This window comes from Eurytemora carolleeae, unplaced genomic scaffold (assembly GCF_000591075.1).
Source record: "Eurytemora carolleeae unplaced genomic scaffold, Eaff_2.0 scaffold305, whole genome shotgun sequence".
NCBI classification, from domain to species: Eukaryota; Metazoa; Arthropoda; class Copepoda; order Calanoida; family Temoridae; genus Eurytemora; species Eurytemora carolleeae.
Window position 1 is genome coordinate 292,202 of NW_019396192.1, and position 20,747 is coordinate 312,948.

The window sequence follows — 20,747 nt, forward strand, 5'->3', positions numbered from 1 at the left end:
TCAAACACTACTGAGTACTGACACATGTATCGTTCAGGTCTCCTCATTCTACAACGGTATATTCTATTTAGATGTTTCGGGGGGGGGGGGTGATTTATTAAAATATTCCCAATAATCTAGGGCATGAACATATCTTTTAATTTCTTGTGTTTATAAAGAAATTGATCCAGTTTTTTAGTTTGTTTGATAAGTTTTTAATATGCTTCTTTTTCATTCAGTATAAATTCATCCATTGGTTTGATTGATTTATTAAACTTATCATTGGCAACTAAATGTTTTTTTTTTACCTTTTAAACGCAGTTTTAGTTATTCCAAAATATTCTCTTTTTCTTTTTCATGCTCTATTCTTCCCGTATCTTTTCTAAAAAACATTTTTTTTCAATTTGTTTGTTTGTTTTTGTTTGTATGTTTTCTACCGGATAAACTAGGAACTCATATGATCCCGTGGAAATATTCATCATTTGCCTCCCAAAAAAACTTAGATTTTTAACAAGAACAAAATTGTGTGATCTAAATATTTGTTGGTTTTAGATTTACTGATAAATAAAAATTGCAGTTAAAATCAAACCTAAATAATCAAACTTATAAAAGCTTTTAAATCTTCATATCTAAAGGACTACTAAAAAAGAGTAACCATTTGGCGAGGTTTGGATTAACTTTAAAGTATTTAACCCTATTCCTGCTGGGGGGGGGGGGTCAATTTGACCCCCCCTCAAAAAGTATTGGCCTGAGGCTGTTGAAATTTTCTGACTTTTCCTACATACCCAAAGCCCTTCCTTTAGGCCTAAAACCGGGCTTTAATACTAACTACATCAGTCCTCAGGCACACTGCCTGAATGACTGCTTTTTCCTGTAACAAACTAAATCTTTGTTTTGACCCACTTCCACTTGTCAGATTTTGATAAAATTTAGCTTTTTGGAAAGCTTTTGACATAACGAAAACCCCCCCAGCATATCCTGGTTTTCAAGTACCCCAGCAGAGATAGGGTTAACTATGTTTTGAATCAATACTTATTATGTATTAACAACATCAATTTTTGTATGTCTTTTATCCTAATCCATAACAATCTAAATATTTTCCTTCAAATCCAACATTTAAAGTCAAGAGGTACACGTTTTACAAAAAGTAGATTCATAACAAATATATAGAGCGTGGAAGTCAAGTGACAACAATGTCTGTTCAAAATTATTTATCAAAATAAAATCATTAATTAATATAATAAATTATTATTTTAGACTGAGCTTTAAAATCATGAATCTACGCAACTACTTTTCTTTTTTATCATTTTCTGAACATAAACAAATAAGAATGCAAATAAATCAAATATAACTTATTTATTGACCAAAAACATATGCAAACATATCTTTCTTGGTTTTAACATTCTCTGGGTATATACGTATTTGCTATATTTTCTTGGTTTTAACATTCTCTGGGTATATGCGTATTTTCTATATTTTTTTCGTCCTGGCATGATTGATACTGCTCTTGGTGGTGTAGTTGGTGTGTATTTGGGTGAACTACAGCACAGAGAAGAGATGACAGTAAATTGATTTCTTATCAAAGGTGCCGTAGGGCCTCCCCTCATGACCATTCTGAACCTCTACAGAGAAATATCAGTTTAACGGTTACATATACAAAACACCTTTGCGACGAAAAATTCTTTCGCGTTTTTTTCTCACTTTGAATAAATTCAGAAATTTACGATGTAGATCCCAGATGTCTATGTTTTTAAAGTACGACAAAGTGTATACTTGATAAATAAATAACGAATATATAAAAAGTATTAAAAAGTTAATTCTCCAGGGAAAGTATGGACTACAAAATAGATTTTTTCAATGGTTTCTCCCGGGGAGCTTAATCATTTTTTCACGATAAAAAATGTTTGGAAGAATTCTTTTTAGTGAGTTTATAGAATTTTTTTTTTTGATAATTTTAACATTATTAAACAAAATAAAAATTGTTTTCTACTTTTCATTAAATGCGTTCAATTATAAGGACTAACTTTCTCATCCGTATATCTTTGAAACCTCAAATTGTAAATTTTATAGATTTTCATCTTCAACTAATTTTTAAAGCAGAATTCATGGTTGGAAGTATGAGAAGTCTATGTTCTCATGTTGCTAGGATTGTTATTTTTTAGTTTAAGTCGAATACAAAGTTCCTTTAGTATAAACACTTTTTGGGGGATTAACTAGTACAGTATAGTGTGCTTGTTTTTTAGCAACAAATATGAGCAACAGAACCAAAAATAGTGTCTCATTTCATTATTTTATCAAATAACTCTTTTGAAATTTGAATTTCAAACTTTATTATTCTTAGTCCAGTATAGCAAATTGTATTTGATTTTCTTTTATTTAAATTAAACAATCGTTTTTTTCCTAGTAATCTTATTAAAGAAAATTTATTTTAGAAAACGAAACATTTAGACATTTATTATATTAAAATGAAATAAACCAAATAAAAAATTTAAGAAATATTAGATAGCTATCTCTGTATTAAGCAGAGGACTTGAACAGATAGCTCTGCATCAAGGAGAGGACTTGAACAGCTAGCTCTGTTTTAAGGAGAGGACTTGAACAGCTAGCTCTGTATTAAGGAGAGGACTTGAACATCTAGCTCTGTATTAAGGAGAGGACTTGAACAGCTAGCTCTGCATCAAGGAGAGGACTTGAACAGCTAGCTCTGTATTAAGGAAGAGGACTTGAATAGCTAGCTCTGCATCAAGGAGAGGACTTGAATAGATATCTCTGCATCAAGGAGAGGACTTCAATAGCTAGCTCTGTATTAAGAAGAGGACTTGAACAGCTAGCTCTGTATTAAGGAGTGGACTTGAACAGCTAGCTCTGTATTAAGGAGAGGACTTGAACAGCTAGCTCTGTATCAAGGAGAGGACTTGAATAGCTAGCTCTGTATCAAGGAGAGGACTTGAATAGCTAGCTCTGCATCAAGGAGAGGACTTGAATAACTATCTCTGTATTAAGGAGAGAACTTGAATAGCTAACTCTGTATCAAGGAGAGGACTTGAACAGCTAGTTCTGTATCAAGAGGAAGACTTGAATATCTAGCTCTGTATCAAGGAGAGGACTTGAATAGCTAGCTCTGTATCAAAATAAGGACTTGAATAGCTAGCTCTGTATCAAGAAGAGGACTTAAATATCTAGCTCTGTACCATGGGGAGTACTTGAATAGTTAGCTCTGTATCAAGGAGAGGACTTAAATATCTAGCTCTGTATCATGGGGAGGACTTGAATAGTTAGCTATGTATCAAGATTAGGACTTGAACAGCTAACTCTGTACCAAGATGAGGACTTGAATATCTAGCTCTGTACCAAGATGAGGACTTGAATAGCTAACTCTGTATCAAGATGAGAACCTGAATAGATATCTCTGTATCCCGACGAGAACCTGAATAGCTATCTCTGTATCCCGACGAGAACTTGAATAGCTAGCTCTGTATCCCGGCGAGAACCTGAATAGCTATCTCTGTATCCCGACGAGAATCTGAATAGCTATCTCTGTATCCCGGCAAGAACTAAAATGACTAGCTCTCTATCCCGACGAGAACCTAAATAGCTATCTCTTTATCCCGACGTGAACCTGAATAGCTAGCTCTGTATCAAGAAAAATTGCGCATTTGGGAAATTGACCCTTGGAAAAGTACATTGAAAACCAACCTTCTGTATTGACAAAGAGAATAGAATATATAGAGAGGAATTTACTAGAAAAAAGTGTAAAACGGCCATTTTGTTGTACTGTTTCCATACTGCAGGTGTACTTCACATATTTATGCTATATAACCTTTTGGGCCCTGGAATATCATTTTATTGAAAATCTAAAATTATTGTTAAAAGAAACCCAAATTATAAAATAGGCTGGTTTCATAATTGACCAATGATCATTTCACATAGACTCTATGCCTTCCACTTTATAAACGATGATTTTCTGTTATAATTATAATTCAAATGATGTTTTTATTCACCTAATTCATTATAAAGTTTATTTAACAGTTTAAAAAATTCGAAATTGAAATGAATAGTCTTGGGAACACACTGAATTAATGTACTCTACTGAATATAATTTGTGAACATTTACATGATTTGTACACTTTGAACTCCCTTTCAGGCTGAAAGGGACTGAAAAAATTCATACCGAGAGATTCTTTAATTCCTCTCTATATATTCTATTCTCTATGTGTATTGAGAATTTCTGAATTATAAAAACAGAGAAACTAATTTCTTCTCTCAAAGACAGATATTCCACGCTAAACTAAAAGGACAGATATTCCGCACTAAACTAAAAGGATAGAAATTCCACGCTAAACTAAAAGGATAGATATTCCACGCGAAACTAAACTCTATTATGAAATCCATTAAAACACTAATTATTATTATATTATACAATTCTTGGTGATTTTGCGTACATAAGCTATCTATGTTTATTTATTTATCTATGATTTTTAATGTGAAAGATGGATCCCATGTCAGGCTGTGACATCCGTCTTGTGTTTACATTAGAGCCCAGAGACAGTACACTGCAGTACTAAACATGCGTACAACTCTGAAATAACTATCTTTACATTATAATTCTTTAAGTATGCACCTATCGATCAAACAATGTTACCAACGGCCCACCACCCTAATGATTTAAAAGTTTACAACTCTATATCAACATTAAGTTGATTTTCAATCATTTCCTGGTTTAACTTGCTCTAAGAGAAATGTCCACATGGAACAGTGTCTTTATTTATTTATCTCCAAGGAGATTTCAGAGGATGGACTCAGATATAGCTTGCTTATGCTAAGAGAAAAGGAGGGTAGAAAGATAAATAGATAGAGAGATTAAGAGCGTATATAAAACCATTCTGTCGCCCACACTTCACATTAATAGTTAGGACGAGGGGTGAAAACAGAAATTTCGTTATTCTATTTTTTATTATTTATTCATTCATTATAATATGTATTGCATCCAAAATTACTATAATACCAAAACCATTTAGTAACTTAGTTATACGTTTTGTCGAGAGCGGTGTTCCGCAAAAGTTTTAAATTAATTGTCGAATTTGTGTTGATGTTTCTAAGCAACAGGAGGAATTCCGAAAAAAATAACTTTGAAGGCCCAATTTCCGGACACAAAAACGTCCAGAAAAACAATTTTTGGACACGAAAAGTTATAAAGACACAATTTCCGGACAGGAGATATTCTGTATAGACAATTCCGGAAACCTTAAATTTCAAAAAGATTCCGTATTCCAAATTTTCGGACAGGATAAATTTTCTGGAGAGCCAATTTCCGGACAGGAGCAATTTAGGATAGACCAAGTTATACAACAAAACTGAAAGCAAATACAAATGACATTACCGATCTCAGTCCGGGATCTTCTGATTTTGAATTGAATCATTTTTAAAAAACTTTAAAGAGGCTTAAAAATGTCCTAAATATTTTTATTTATCTATGTAGCTCGATTTTCAGAAAAAAATATTTTGTAACAACATTAAATACACTTAATTAATAATTGGACTTTAATGTCGTCTTGATTTTCTACAGTTTCCTTGTGTTCACTGTATTTACATTTTTTACTTCTCTTCAATATTTGATAGTATTTAGGGACTTATTTATTAAAAACCGACTCATTGTTGAATTGCGTAGACGTTCAACTTGATAACCTTGGTTCAACAAACAATTCTCTTTTGCTAAAACTGGTTGACCTAAGCTGTCCAGTTCAACTTCTTCTATTTATTAAATCAGAGTTTAAAACTTTAGAATGGGATATCCTTAAAGGGAGTGTTCGCGAAAAATGAAAGGGGGTATAGGCTTAATGCGATAAAAAAGCGCTTTTGATCGCCACTAATCTTACTTCTATCTGTTGCGTCTATAAGGAGAAAATTGTTAAAGACGTCTCATACCGAATAACATGGCGACCATACAAATTGAGAAAATTGCAACATACGACTTAGACCGTAAAAAAATCAATTTAATTTCAAACAAATCATTCAGATATTACAACCTATAGTCATCGATTATCTTTCGCCACATTTATATATAGTTGATTTTTCATAATATGTTTTAATTGTTATGATCTGAGAGTTACTTATAAAAACGTTTATTCCTGTTTCGAGGATTTTTGGTAATGAAGACGACATTTTCATATTTTCCAGGAATGTTCGAAAACAAGTTTTAAGCTAAATATTATTTTAAAAAACAAAATCAAAACTAGTATGAAATATTAAATATATACAAATGTGGCGAAAGATAATCGATGACTATAGGTTGTAATATCTGAATGATATCTGTTTGATATTAATTAGATTTTTTTACGGTCTAAGTCGTATGTTCCAACTTCCTCAATTTGTATGGGCGCTACGCTCTTCGGTATAAGACGTCTTTATCAATTTTCTCCTTATAGACGCAACAGATAGAAGTAAGATTAGTAGCGATCAAAAGCGCTTTTTTATCGCATTAAGCCTATACCCCCTTTCATTTTTCGCGAACACTCCCTTTAATCTCGATCGGTTAATTAATCTGAGCTGGGAACTTTAGAATGGTGGATATCGGGATCAATGCTTGATCCACTCTTTTTTTTTAATCTCCAGATTAAATATTCTTGTTTTCCTCATGAATTTAATCTCCAGATTAGTTTACAGATCGGGATTAAGGATATCACATTCTAAAGTTTTCAGCTCTGGAGATTGATAACAAGAGGAGAACAAGCAATATTTAATCTGAAGATTAAGAAAAAGAGTGGATCAAGCATTAATCCCTATATCCACCATTCTAAAGTTCCCAGCTCTGAGCTGAAAACTTTAGAATGGTGGATATCAGGATTAATGCTTAATCCACTCTTTTTCTTAATATTCAGATTAAATATGGCTTGTTTTCCTTATGAATTTAATCTCCACAGATCGGGATTAAGGATATCCCATTCTAAAGTTTTCAGCTCTGGTCTCCTAGTTCTCTTAGCTAACGTCTTCCTTAATTTCGGACATATTTCCTACTCTCAATTATCTCCACACATGTATGTATATATAATGTATAATTATAATTATCTACTTATTACTTTTTCATAATATACTTAGATACATTTTCTTTTACTGGCAGGAGATTGAATACTCTTATTTATAAAACTATTGTGTATACTTTATCACTCAAATTAAATTTCATTCCACATTATGACGTATGCTATAAAATAAATGATAATTTAGCTATGTAGTGCTTTGAAGTTTATATTGAAAAAAATTGAAATAAACTATTATTTTTTATTTCTGCTCTGTTAAAAAGCTAGGGAAAAATATAATCTAAAGACGCTTAAAATTATGTTTAAACGACGGAATAGATAATTCGGCTCATTTTGCATTTATCCAATTAGTTTGCAAGCCCTCGTGCTAAAATCTGAGAATTTTGTCAATTAGTTTAGTTATTAAAATAAAAGCTAAAAGTAAATGGTTTACAGTTCTAAGAGATGTACACATGTCTTGTAAATTAATTCAGCTTTTAACAGCTTTTAGGATCCATGTGTAGAAACAGATTGGAAAATAGCATTTTTTGAGAAATCAATTATAAATGTTATCAAATGTAAAATATAAATTCATTTCTTTAGAAAATGTACGTTTTGAAATCCTTAAGCTAAAGCTCTTAGAATTTGATTGGGAGAAGGAGAGAAATGGGGGCAAAATATTCAGAGCATATATATGGATCTAGACTGCTATGAAGGGTTGCATCAAGTTTAAAGACTGCACCGACTTTGAACCGTTGCAACGCCTTGCCCTTACATTTTTAAAGCCAACTCATGCACATTTTAAAACTAAAATAAAAATTGATTTCAGCTTTAGGTTTGAGAAGTAATTTACAATATTTTCATAGATTTTTTGCAAGAGAGCTTTCAACCTTTGGATCACAGCGAATGCTAGAATTTTCTAATCCCTATATTTTTGTAACCTTATGGAGTAAGCGTTTTACCCCTTACTTTAACTATTCGCGCAAGAGGAATTTGAAATTTGAAATTGATTATGAAATTAGATTGCAAAGATTAAACGATGTTGAATTCCGATTTAAAAGCAAGTTGTCAGTTCCCCGAAAATGATTAAAGAATGCAAAACAAGGGAGCAGTTACATGGATGAGAAATATTAAAAATCTTGATGGATGGTGATCATTTGATTAATCATAGTTTTTATTTCAGAGAAGCTAATTATAGAATGAGTCTGAAAATAGAGGCATCCCGGGATAGGATCGGGAGTACTACTAGGTATTATGCAAACAAACTATTATCCTAACCCAACCTTACTCTACCATCTAATCTTTACTTGTCCTAACTCGTCCTTAATCCACCACATAATCTTTACCAATCCTAATCCAACCTTACTCTACCAACTAATCTTTACTTATCCTAATCCAACCTTACTCTACCATCTAATCTTTACTTATCCTAAACCAATCTTACTCTACCAACTAATCTTTACTTATCCTAACCCGTCCTTAATCCACCAACTAATCTTTACTTATCCTAATCCAACCTTACTCTACCAGCTAATCTTTACTTATCCTAACCCATCTTTCCTCCACCATCTAATCTTTACTTATTCTAACCCAACCTTATTCCACCATCTAATCTTTACTTATTCTAACCCAACTTTCCTCAACCATCTAATCTTTACTTATTCTAACCTATCCTTACTCCACCATCTAATCATTACCTATTCTAATCCATCCTAACTTCACCATCTAATCTTTACCTATTCTAATCCATCCTTACTCCACCATCTAATCTTTACCTATTCTAATCCATCCTTACTCTACCAACTAATCTTTACCTATTCTAATCCATCCTTACTCCACCATCTAATCTTTACTTATTCTAACCCATCCTTACTCCACAATCTAATCTTTACTTATTCTAACCCATCTTTCCTCCACCATCTAATCTTTACTTATTTTAACCCAACCTTACTCTACCAACTAGTCTTTACTTATTCTAACCCATCCTTACTCCACCATCTAATCTTTACTTATTCTAGCCCATCTTTCCTCCACCATCTAATCTTTACTTATTCTAACCCAACCTTACTCCACCATCTAATCTTTACTTATTCTAACCCATCTTTCCTCCACCATCTAATCTTTACTTATTCTAACCCATCCTTACTCAACCATCTAATCTTTACTTATTCTAACCCATCCTTACTCCACCATCTAATCTTTACTTATTCTAACCCATCCTTACTCCACCATCTAATCTTTACTTATTCTAACCCATCCTTGCTCCTCAAATTGATCCAAAACTAAATAATGCTTTCCTATTTAATTACTAACCTGTCTTTTTACAATTGAATAAAAGGCTGACAAGTTTTTTTTTATAAAGAAAAAGAATTTTATTGATGATTTAAGAATTATCAAACCAAATTTATTTACATCACGTCAAAAAAAGTAAATTTTTTGCTAATTGGAAACAGATTATCAAGTACAATATGTGGCAATGAGATTTCATAGAAATTAAGCATGGCGTCATTGATGTCAAATGTGAAAACAGTCATGCACTTTTAAGTAAAGAGGAAACTAAATAAAACAGTATATTAAAGTAGATACGAGGTCACAATATCGTACCAGTAATGTCTTATAAATTTGACCTTCGTAATCTATCTATAGTGGAGTGTTGCATACACATAAATACATAGACATAGAATATACATACTAAACTATAGTGGAGTGTTACATACACATAAATACATACACATAGAATATACATACTAAACTATAGTGGAGTGTTACGTACACATAAATACATAGACATAGAATATACATACTAAACTATAGTGGAGTGTTGCATATACATAAATACATACACATAGAATATACATACTAAACTATAATGGAGTGTTACATACACATAAATACATACTAAACTATAGTGGAGTGTTACATACAAACAAATACATACACCAAGAATATACATACTAAACTATAGTGGAGTGATACATATACATAAATACATACACATAGAATATACATACTAAATTATAGTGGAGTGTTACATATACATAAATACATACAAAAAGATATAAACATACTAAACTATGGTGGAGTGTCACATAGACATAGAATATACATTCTAAACTATACATTTAAGCCAAGCACCACTGGGTTGTAAAAAAATATAGTTGAGAGCATCAATATTTTGATAAGGATTTAATCTATTTTTGTAAGATATTTATATATAATATTTGGATAATATTATTTATCTGTTATTGGAAATCAATCGAAAAAGAATTATGATAAAAAAAATAAATTCTTCAGGTCAATTTTTAATTGTTAAACGTATTCCAACTAAGATTATTCCCCAAAATTGTTAAAAAAGAAAAAATTTCAATTTGCAAATGATTGTTTATGAAATGAGGGGGAAATACGATTCATAACGTTAATCTTTAAACTTTCTCTGGATAAACCCGATAAAATATCTGTATATTTCTCAACATTTATTATTTAACACTTTTTAAGAAAGAACAATTAACATCTGTCTAAAGTTAAGTCATTCTACTCCCACTGGTTTATTAAAATTATTAAAAAACAAATTAATAATACTTATTCTTTCGATACTAGCTGAAGTTCCCGACGTTGCCCAGGTTTATTATTCATTGTCATTGTTACTCCCGTTGTTTACCTGCGCTAAATATTGATTCACGACTTTTGCTGGCGTCCGCGTGGTATTTCGGCAATTTCCTGAAGGAACTTTGTTTTTGCCACGCCCACAAACTTAGGTTTTCTAAACATTTTATCTTTGGAACCCGATGTCGTAGACCTTTGATATTTCAAACTATGGATTCTGTTAGTCAAATAGTCTATCCTTGGAATATCAAAGGATGCTATAGATAAAAGAATTAGATAAAAGAATTAGAAAATTTTAGTTTGTGGCAAAAACTCATATGTGTGGAATATCCCATGGGTTCCCTAAAAAAATTCAGTCAATTTGATCCAGCCGTTTGGCCAGCTATAACGAACACTTTAATATATATAAATATGAAGAAGAAGAAGAAGAAGAGGTTGATTGAATAGATTTAATTTCAGCAGCTCCAGTAGTCTCGGGCTGAGTAAACTTATTTAATTTCAGTAGCTCCTGTAGTCTCGGGCTGAGTAAACTTATTTAATTTCAGTAGCTCCTGTAGTCTCGGGCTCAGTAAACTTATTTAATTTCAGTAGCTCCTGTAGTCTCGGGCTGAGTAAACTTATTTAATTTCAGTAGCTCCTATAGTATCGGGCTGAGTAAACTTATTTAATTTCAGTAGCTCCAGTAGTCTCGGGCTGAGTAAACTTATTTAATTTCAGTAGCTCCTATAGTATCGGGCTGAGTAAACTTATTTAATTTCAGTAGCTCCAGTAGTCTCGGGCTGAGTAAACTTATTTAATTTCAGTAGCTCCAGTAGTCTCGGGCTGAGTAAACTTATTTAATTTCAGTAGCTCCAGTAGTCCCAGGCTGAGTAAACTTATTTAGTTTCAGTAGCTCCAGTAGTCCCCGGCTGAGTAAACATATTTAATTTCAGTAGCTCCAGTAGTCCCAGGCAGAGTAAATTTGTTTAATTTCAGTAGCTCCAGTAGTCCCAGGCTGAGTAAACTTAATGTATCAAAGATGGGATACAGGTATAAACAGCTCCAGACCAGATCTTAAATTAAATGTTGAAACTAAATTTGGGATTTTTGTGGAAACCAAAATGTGTGCTTTTTCTGAGATACGAACAAAATTTTCACGAATCTAATCTAATTTTTTGATACTTTTTTGCTGTAAATTTGAAGCGGCCTAAATCTTATAGAGATCAAAACTTTTTGCAAATCTTTCCAGTACCAACGTAGTTAACCCTAACCTGCTGGGGGATTAAGGGTAGTATTGTGCAATACGTTATTTTTTGGAGGGTTTTTCAGGCTATTTGAACTTTTAAAGATAATTAAATTAATTAATTAATTAAAACTATCGTTTTTGCTTCATTTTCCCCCTAAAAATAATTTACAGAATCCAGTTCTGAAATGCTGGAAGTTTACTTAAAAATTTGTAAAAAATAATTAAACTGAACCCTGGTAAAGGGGCGCCTCGCCGCCGCCCAGTCATATTGCAATGTAAAATGTCAAAACTAACCCAAGATATCTATTTATCAGGGTGGTTCTGATTGGTCCTAGAAACGTTGGAAAAACATCAATAGTATCCCAGGAACTATATTCAGTAGTATTTTAGTTTATTCTTTTTTTTCTTTTGTGATTATTTTTAAAGAAATTGTTTTATGTTTGAAAAACAAATTTTAATGATCGTTTATGAAACCATGAGCCGGAAACTTTTGTTTTGGATCTGCTTAATCCCTATCGCTTGTTCTCGAATATCCACTGTGGGCCCTTTTAATTTGAGATTTAATGCATATCTCTTTTTTTCAGTTACCTTTTCAGGGTATACTATTACACTGCGAATAAAGATTAAAAAAGTCTGCAGATTTAAAAAATCGAAATTAAAGGGAGTGTTTGCGAAAAATGAAAGGGGGTACAGGCTTAATGCGATAAAAATGTTTTGATTTTATTTTTTTAAATAATATTCAGCAATTGCAACTAGTTTTCAAACATTCCTGGAAAATATGAAAATGTCGTCTTCATTACCAAAAATCCTCGAAACAGGAATAAATGTTTTTATAAGTAACTCTCAGATCATAACAATTAAAACACATTATGAAAAATCAACTATATACAAATGTGGCGAAAGATAATCGAGGACTATAGGTTGTAATATCTGAATGATTTGTTTGAAATTAAATTGATTGTTTTACGGTCTAAGTCGTATGTTGCATCTTTCTGAATTTGTATGGACACTACGTTCTTCGGTATTAGTTGTTTTTAACAATTTTCTCCCTATAGACGCAACCGATAGAAGTAAGATTAGTAGCGATCAAAAGCGCTTTTTTATCGCATTAAGCCTATACCCCCTTTCTTTTTTTCGCGAACACTCCCTTTGAGCATTGATCTCGATTTCCACAATTTAAGAGTTTTAAGTTCAGAGCTAAGAACTTTTAAATGAGATAAAGTTTAGCCGCATGCCTAGACGTTCTAGTATACACTGTTTGAAGGAACCCGGACATTTTCTACGAAATTTAAGATTATGAACATTTTGTTAACACTTGATAACACAGTGTTATCTCCCCCATTTTTAGCTGGATTTAACGTTCAAAAATGGTTTCAAATTTTCTAAATTATTTCAACTTTTTTTTAAAATTTAAAAAAATCCTCTCATATTTAACAAATCCTTATGTCACAGTTAAGTTATTTTCAATGAATTTAAATTCCTGCTAAAATTCATGAATTTGCTCCTATATTTAGTTAAATTCTAATTTGAAATCTTAAATTTTAAATTTAATTTAAATTGATTAATTTCCGTAATTGTACAAGTGACGTTTTTAGAAAAGCAAATTCATTCGTAAAATCTTTTTGAAATAACATTTTTTTAATGTTTAACAATTAAAGAACTGTAATGTTCTATAGAATCTGAATATAGTTACTCACACTGCAGTTCCTTTACGACCAGTTCTCGGATAAATACGAAGAAACAGTTGAGGAAATGTACAGGTGAGAAACATAACATTTCAGGAAATGTACAGGTGAGAATCATAACATTTCAGGAAATGTACAGGTGAGAAACATAACATTTCAGGAAATGTACAGGTGAGAAACATAACATTTGAGGAAATGTACAGGTAAGAAACATAAGGATGAGGAAATGTACAGGTGAGAAACATAACAGCTGAGGATATGTACAGGTAAGAAACGTAACAGTTGAGGAAATGTACAGGTGAGAAACATAACAGTTAAGGAATTGTATAGGTATGAAACATAACAGATGAGGAAATGTACAGGTGGGAAACATAACAGCTGAGGATATGTACAGGTAAGAAACATTACAGTTGAGGAAATGTACAGGTGAGAAACATAACAGTAGAGTAAATGTACAGGTGAGAAACATAACAGTTAAGGAATTGTATAGGTACGAAACATAACAGTTGAGGAAATGTACAGGTGGGAATCATAACAATTGAGAAAATGTACAGGTGTGAAGCATAAAAGTTGAGGAAATAAACAAGTGAGAAACATAAAAGTTGAGGAAATGTACAAGTGAGAAATATAACATTTGAGGAAATGTGCAGGCACGAAACATAACAGTTGAGGTAATGTACAGGTACAAAAACCTAATAGTTGAGGAAATGTACAGGTTAGAAACATAACAGTTGAGGAAATGTAGAGGTACGAAGCGTAATGACTGAGCATATGTAAAGGTGAATAACATAACAGTCAAGAATATGTACAGGTGAGAAACATAACAGTTGAGGTTGAGGAAATGTACATGTGAGAAACACAGTTGAAGAAATTTACAGGTGGGAAACATAACAGTTGAGAAAAAGCACAGGTAAGATACAAAACAGTTGAGGAAATGTACAGGTGAGAAACATAACAGTTGAGGAAATGTACAGGTGGGAACCATAACAGTTGAGGAAATGTATGGTGGGAAATTTTCTAAAAGTTATAAAAAAAAAACTATTTTATCCGAGCCGAAAACTTTAGAATTGTGGATATCGAGATCATTGCTCGATCTTCTCTTTTTGTTGATCAAAAGATTATACCCAGGAAAGTTTCTAAACTTCAACCAATCAGAGCCGTGTGTTCAGTGGTGCGCACTTTTCAATTAATGAACCTTTATTGGTCGGAACCCAAAAAGAGGGGAAAAGAGCAAGTGAAGCAGACATCAAAAGTGTCCACAGGTTAAGCGGTCGGTATTATGGGTATCCAATTCTAAAGTTTTCAACTGTGTAGATTTGAAACCTATTTTTTATTCAGAGGAGAGTTTGATCTGGATGGGGAGGAGTTTGCTATAAATATACAGGTGGGCCGCGGACACAAAGTACATTAAAAGGATTTGTAGATAGGGTTTTCGATTCACAATAGTACCCTTTTTACCTTTGACCGATCAAGGTTAATAACATTGGCTTTACAAGAAGGGAATGGTTTATTTGTTGTAAAGCACAAATTTGTACTGTACAGCTTGCTCTAACTAGCCAAAGGTCTGCGGCACTTTCTATGTACCGGAGTTTACAATGAGACGGACATATTTTTCATTTCTCTTCAGAAACACTTGTAATTGTAACTTTGTTTGCAACCTGCTTTTAAACTAAAAAATGTTATTATTGACTTTCTAAAAGTCGAGTCCCAGATAATAAATATTTTCATTTAATTTTTTGAAATTCTCTAGTATCGATGATCAAAGTTAGTTTAAAGGGTTCTGTTGTAATTCAGGTATTTTCTCTGCATTTCAGGATACAGGGGGAATACAAGATTATGTTCAGGATACAGGGGGAATACAAGATTATGTTCAGGATACAGGGGGAATACAAGATTATGTTCAGGATACAGGGGGAATACAAGATTATGTTCAGGATACAGGGGGAATACAAGATTATGTTCAGGATACAGGGGGAATACACGATTATGTTCAGGATACAGGGGGAATACAAGATTATTTTTAGGATACAAGGGCCGTTCATATAACCGAGAGTCTGTTTAAGAAAACATTGGGTTCATACATACAACATTATGTTCAGAATAAAAGGGGCTCATATATACGAGATTATGTTCAGGATAAAGCGTGATCATATAATACACGATTATGTTCAGGATACAAGGGGCTCATATATACAAGATTATGTTCTGGATACAGGGGGTTCATATAATACACAATTATGTTCAGGATACAGGGGTAATATAAGATAATGTTCAGGATACAGGGGGTTCATATTTACACGATTATGTTCAGGATGCGCAGGGGAATCATACATATAACATTATGTTCAGGATAAAAGGGGTTCATATATACAAGATTATATTCGGGATAAAGGGTGTTCATATAATACAAGATTATGTTCAGGATACAGGCGGTTCATATATACAACATTATGTTCAGGATACATGGGGTTCATATAAACAACATTATGTTCAGGTTACAAGGGGTTCATACATGCACGATTGTGTTTAGGATACAGGGGGTGCATATATACAGCTAGCTAGATATGTTGAGGATACAGGGGTTTTTTATATACAAGATTATGTTCAGGGAACAGGGGGTTCATGTATACAAGATTATGTTCAGAATACAGGAGGTTCATATATACAGCTAGATATGTTCAGGATACAGGGGGTTCATATATATAAGATTATGTTTAGGATACAGGGGGTTCATATATACAGCTAGATATGTTCAGGATACAGGAGGTTTATGTATACAGCTAGATATGCTCAGGATACAGGAGGTTCATGTATACAAGATTATGTTCAGGATACAGGGGTTCATATATACAGCTAGATATGTTCAGGATACAGGGGGTTCATATATACAAGATTATGTTCAGGATACAGGGGGTTCATATATACAAGATTTCCCTGCCATGATGGAAGTATCGTTGGCTGCAGCTGATGCTGTTATACTGGGTAATAATTATTATTTATCTACCAAATATGTGACCATCGAGCTAAGCAAAGTTGTTATCTGGCAAAGTTATCATCTGACAAAATAGTAATCTTGAAAAGATTTCATCTGACAAAGTTGTCATCTGGCAAAGTTGTCATCTGACAAAGTTGTCATCTGGCAAAGTTATCATCTGGCAAAATAGTAATCTGGAAAAGATTTCATCTGACAAAGTTGTCATCCTGGCAAAGTTATCATCTGGAAAAGTTGTCATCTGGAAAAGTTGATATCTGACAAAGTTGTCATTTGGAAAAGTTTACATCTGACAAAGTTGTCATTTGACAACGCTGTCGTCCTGGAAAAGTTGTCATCTGGCAAAGTTGTCATCTGATAAAGATGTCATCCTGGAAAAGTTGTCATCCTGGAACAGTTGTCATCTGGCAAAGTTGTCATCTGGCAAAGTTGTCATCTGACAAAGATGTCATCCTGGAAAAGTTGTCATCCTGGAACAGTTGTCATCTGGCAAAGTTGTCATGCGGCAAAGTTGTCATCTGGCAAATTTGTTTGATAAGCAAAGTTCCAGTCGGAAAAAGAAGTGCTTAAATTCTTACAGTTATAGTTGCCAATTATTATTTCCTGAAACTTTTAAATTGAATTTTATTTTCGAAAACAACAGAATTCAGGAGACGAATAAAATGTCTTAACTCTAAATTCGAAATGAACTTCCAATTGAACCATGATGCTCTTGTAAGCCTTTATACCGGTGAATAAGTTGTCAACAAATTTGGAAATGAATCCTAAACGATTAAACATGATTGTTTATATACAATTAACCCCTTTCCTGATGATTAGGTTGTCGAAAAATTGTGACTTCTCTTTCAGATAAAAAAGAAACGTTTAAAATGATTTTTTTGTTACTTTAGTCTTTTCCCTGAACGATCCTGAAACGTTCCAAGATGCAAAAAGGCTATGGGTTAATACCTTACAGGTACAGAACATTTTTTTTCTCTAAAATGCCCGTTTTAACCTTCAAAAGAAGAGCTTAATATTTTTAAATTTGCTCGATCTCTCTTCAAAATATTTTCAAACATTTTTAAATCATAATTTTTAAGAATTGAAAAAATTGCGTATTTTCAATAAAAGAATTGAGTTTTTTTTATTTGTTTGAACATCTTAGGAAAAGAGACCAAGTACATTTTTTTGTACAATCTGAAGGTCACATTGGCATTTTAGAACAAAATATTTCAACGACCCTCCCCCCCTCCACTTAATGGGCATTGTACCTGCTGGTAACACTATTTAGTACAATAAAACCACGTTTGGTGGGTTGAAAAACTAGGTTTGGTAGGTTGAAAAACTAGGTTTGGTGGGTTGAAAAACTAGGTTTGGTGGGTTGAAAAGCCACGCTTGGTGGGTTGAAAAACTAGGTTTGGTGGGTTGAAAAACTAGGCTTCGTGGGTTGAAAAACTAGGTTTCGTGGGTTGAAAAACTAGGTTTGGTGGGTTGAAAAACTAGGTTTGGTGGGTTGAAAAACTAGGTTTGGTGGGTTGAAAAACTAGGTTTGGTGGGTTGAAAAACTAGGTTTGTTGGGTTGAAAAACAATTCATATCTTCGGAAATATGACCAAGCACATTTTTGAATATTATGCCTAATTTTTATGGTTAAACCGACATTTTAGAGAAAAATGTTTTATCGACGCCCCCCCCCCTTGTATGGCTTGAAAGCTTAAGCATTTTTTTCAGAGACACGCTTTAGGCGTTATTAAAAAAACTTTAACACTAAAATGGAAGATGGAGAATGCTGGAGGAAAAGTGCTTTTTGAACATATTTTACAAAGGCATTAAGTCATATTAAATACAAATACAACCAATTTTTGACTTTTGGACTTTTTTATGTACTTTTTGGATTTATCATACTCAATGAGAATTAACGGATAATTTGTCAATTAACAACAGACAATGATCGGATTTTTCGTACCAATTATTTGAGAGTAATTTACAAAAGATGATAAAAAGTAAAAGATTGGATGTCTTACGAATGTTTTAAAATGGTCAACATTATTTTTACCTTTAAACCCGACGAAGATAAAAAAATAAAATAAATTAAATTTTAGATTATATTCTAAACAAATTCTCATATAATTTTGAGGGTAAAAAATGAATTGCCGAAACTAGTAGTTTTGTTATTGGAATCATACTAATATGTTTACAAAGTTATGCTGCGGTGAACAAAGACGATCTGTAAGTCGTCAGTTAACTCCCACGCTTATTGGGGCACCCTGTATCTAGATAAAATCTGGTGGTTTAGCTGTACTAGTGGTTGGGAACAAACTTGATCTGGGTTCACAGCTAACTGAGGAGGATCAATGTTCTATACAGACAGATTGGGGGTGTACTTTTCTAGGTCAGTACATGAGTACACATACTATTCTAGGTCAATACATGAGTACACATACTATTCTAGGTCAGTACATGAGTACACATACTATTCTAGGTCAGTACATGAGTACACATACTATTCTAGGTCAGTACATGAGTACACATACTATTCTAGGTCAGTACATGAGTACACATACTATTCTAGGTCAGTACATGAGTATACATACTATTCTAGGTCAGTACATGAGTATACATACTATTCTAGGTAAGTACATGAGTACACATACTATTCTAGGTAAGTACATGAGTACACATACTATTCTTGCGATACAAATAAAGCAACCGCTCCCATGAAATATTCTTGAATTTGATAAAGCCAACATTTTTCAAAAATTGGTGCAAATAATAAAAAATATGTAAACATTTTACAATATTAAAAAATATGTGAAACGTATACAATATTAAAAATAATAAAAAATATGTAAAAAGTATACAATATTAAAAATAATAAAAAATATGTAAAAAGTATACAATATTATTAAACGAGATCTACAAACAGTACTAAACAATCAACGTTATTAAGGATATACACAGTACTAAACAATCAATTTATTAAGGATATATACACAGTACTAAACAATCAAAGCTATTAAGGATCTGTACACAGTACTAAACAATCAATTTTATTAAGGATATATACACAGTACTAAACAATCAATTTTATTAAGGATATATACACAGTACTAAACAATCAAAGCTATTAAGGATCTGTACACAGTACTAAACAATCAACGTTATTAAGGATCTATACACAGTACTAAACAATCAACGTTATTAAGGATATACACACAGTACTAAACAATCAACGTTATTAAGGATATATACACAGTACTAAACAATCAAAGCTATTAAGGATCTATACACAGTATTATACGTTCATACGTTCATTGTTTAGCACTGTGTATAGATCCTTACTAACGTTGATTGTTTAGTACTGTGTACAGATCTTTAATAACGTTGATTGTTTAGTACTGTGTGTATATCATTAATAACGTTGATTGTTTAGTACTGTGTACAGATCCTTAATAACGTTGATTGTTTTGTACTGTGTATATATCCTTAATAACGTTGATTGTTTAGTAATGTGTGTAGATCCTTAATAACGTTGATTGTTTAGTACTGTGTACAGATCTTTAATAACGTTGATTGTTTAGTACTGTGTGTATATCATTAATAACGTTAATTGTTTAGTACTGTGTATAGATCCTTAATAACGTTGATGTTTAGTACTGTGTATATATCCTTAATAACGTTGATTGTTTAGTACTGTGTATAGATCATTAATAACGTTGATTGTTTTGTACTGTGTGTAGATCCTTAATAACGTTGATTGTTTAGTACTGTGTATAGATCCTTAATAACGTTGATTGTTTTGTACTGTGTGTAGATCCTTAATAACGTTGATTGTTTAGTACTGTGTATAGATCCTTAATAACGTTGATTGTTTAGTACTGTGTATAGATCCTTTATAACGTTGATTGTTTAGGACTGTGTATATATCCTTAATAACGTTGATTGTTTAGTACTGTGTACAGATCCTTAATAACGTTGATTGTATAGTACTGTGTATATATCCTTTATAACGTTGATTGTTTAGGACTGTGTATATATCCTTAATAACGTTGATTGTTTAGTACTGTGTACAGATCCTTAATAACGTTGATTGTTTAGTACTGTGTATATATCCTTAATAACGTTGATTGTTTTGTACTGTGTGTAGATCCTTAATAACGTTGATTGTTTAGTACTGTGTATATATCCTTAATAACGTTGATGTTTAGTACTGTGTGTAGATCCTTAATAACGTTGATTGTTTAGTACTGTGTATATATCCTTAATAACGTT

At 32.4% G+C, this 20,747-nt stretch overlaps 1 protein-coding gene across 1 annotated transcript; it reads left to right on the forward strand.

The window, feature by feature from the left end:
• Positions 1 to 8,179: 8,179 nt before the first annotated feature.
• LOC111697759 (GTP-binding protein Rhes) lies at positions 8,180 to 18,867 on the forward strand (the record flags this gene model as incomplete). The annotated part of the gene is made up of 8 exons (XM_023467866.1): positions 8,180 to 8,241; positions 11,571 to 11,624; positions 12,135 to 12,186; positions 13,525 to 13,580; positions 14,844 to 14,889; positions 16,409 to 16,487; positions 17,388 to 17,452; positions 18,753 to 18,867. Coding segments are annotated over exons 1-8 (517 nt in total), but the record flags the coding sequence as incomplete, so codon positions are not given.
• Positions 18,868 to 20,747: the final 1,880 nt, after the last annotated feature.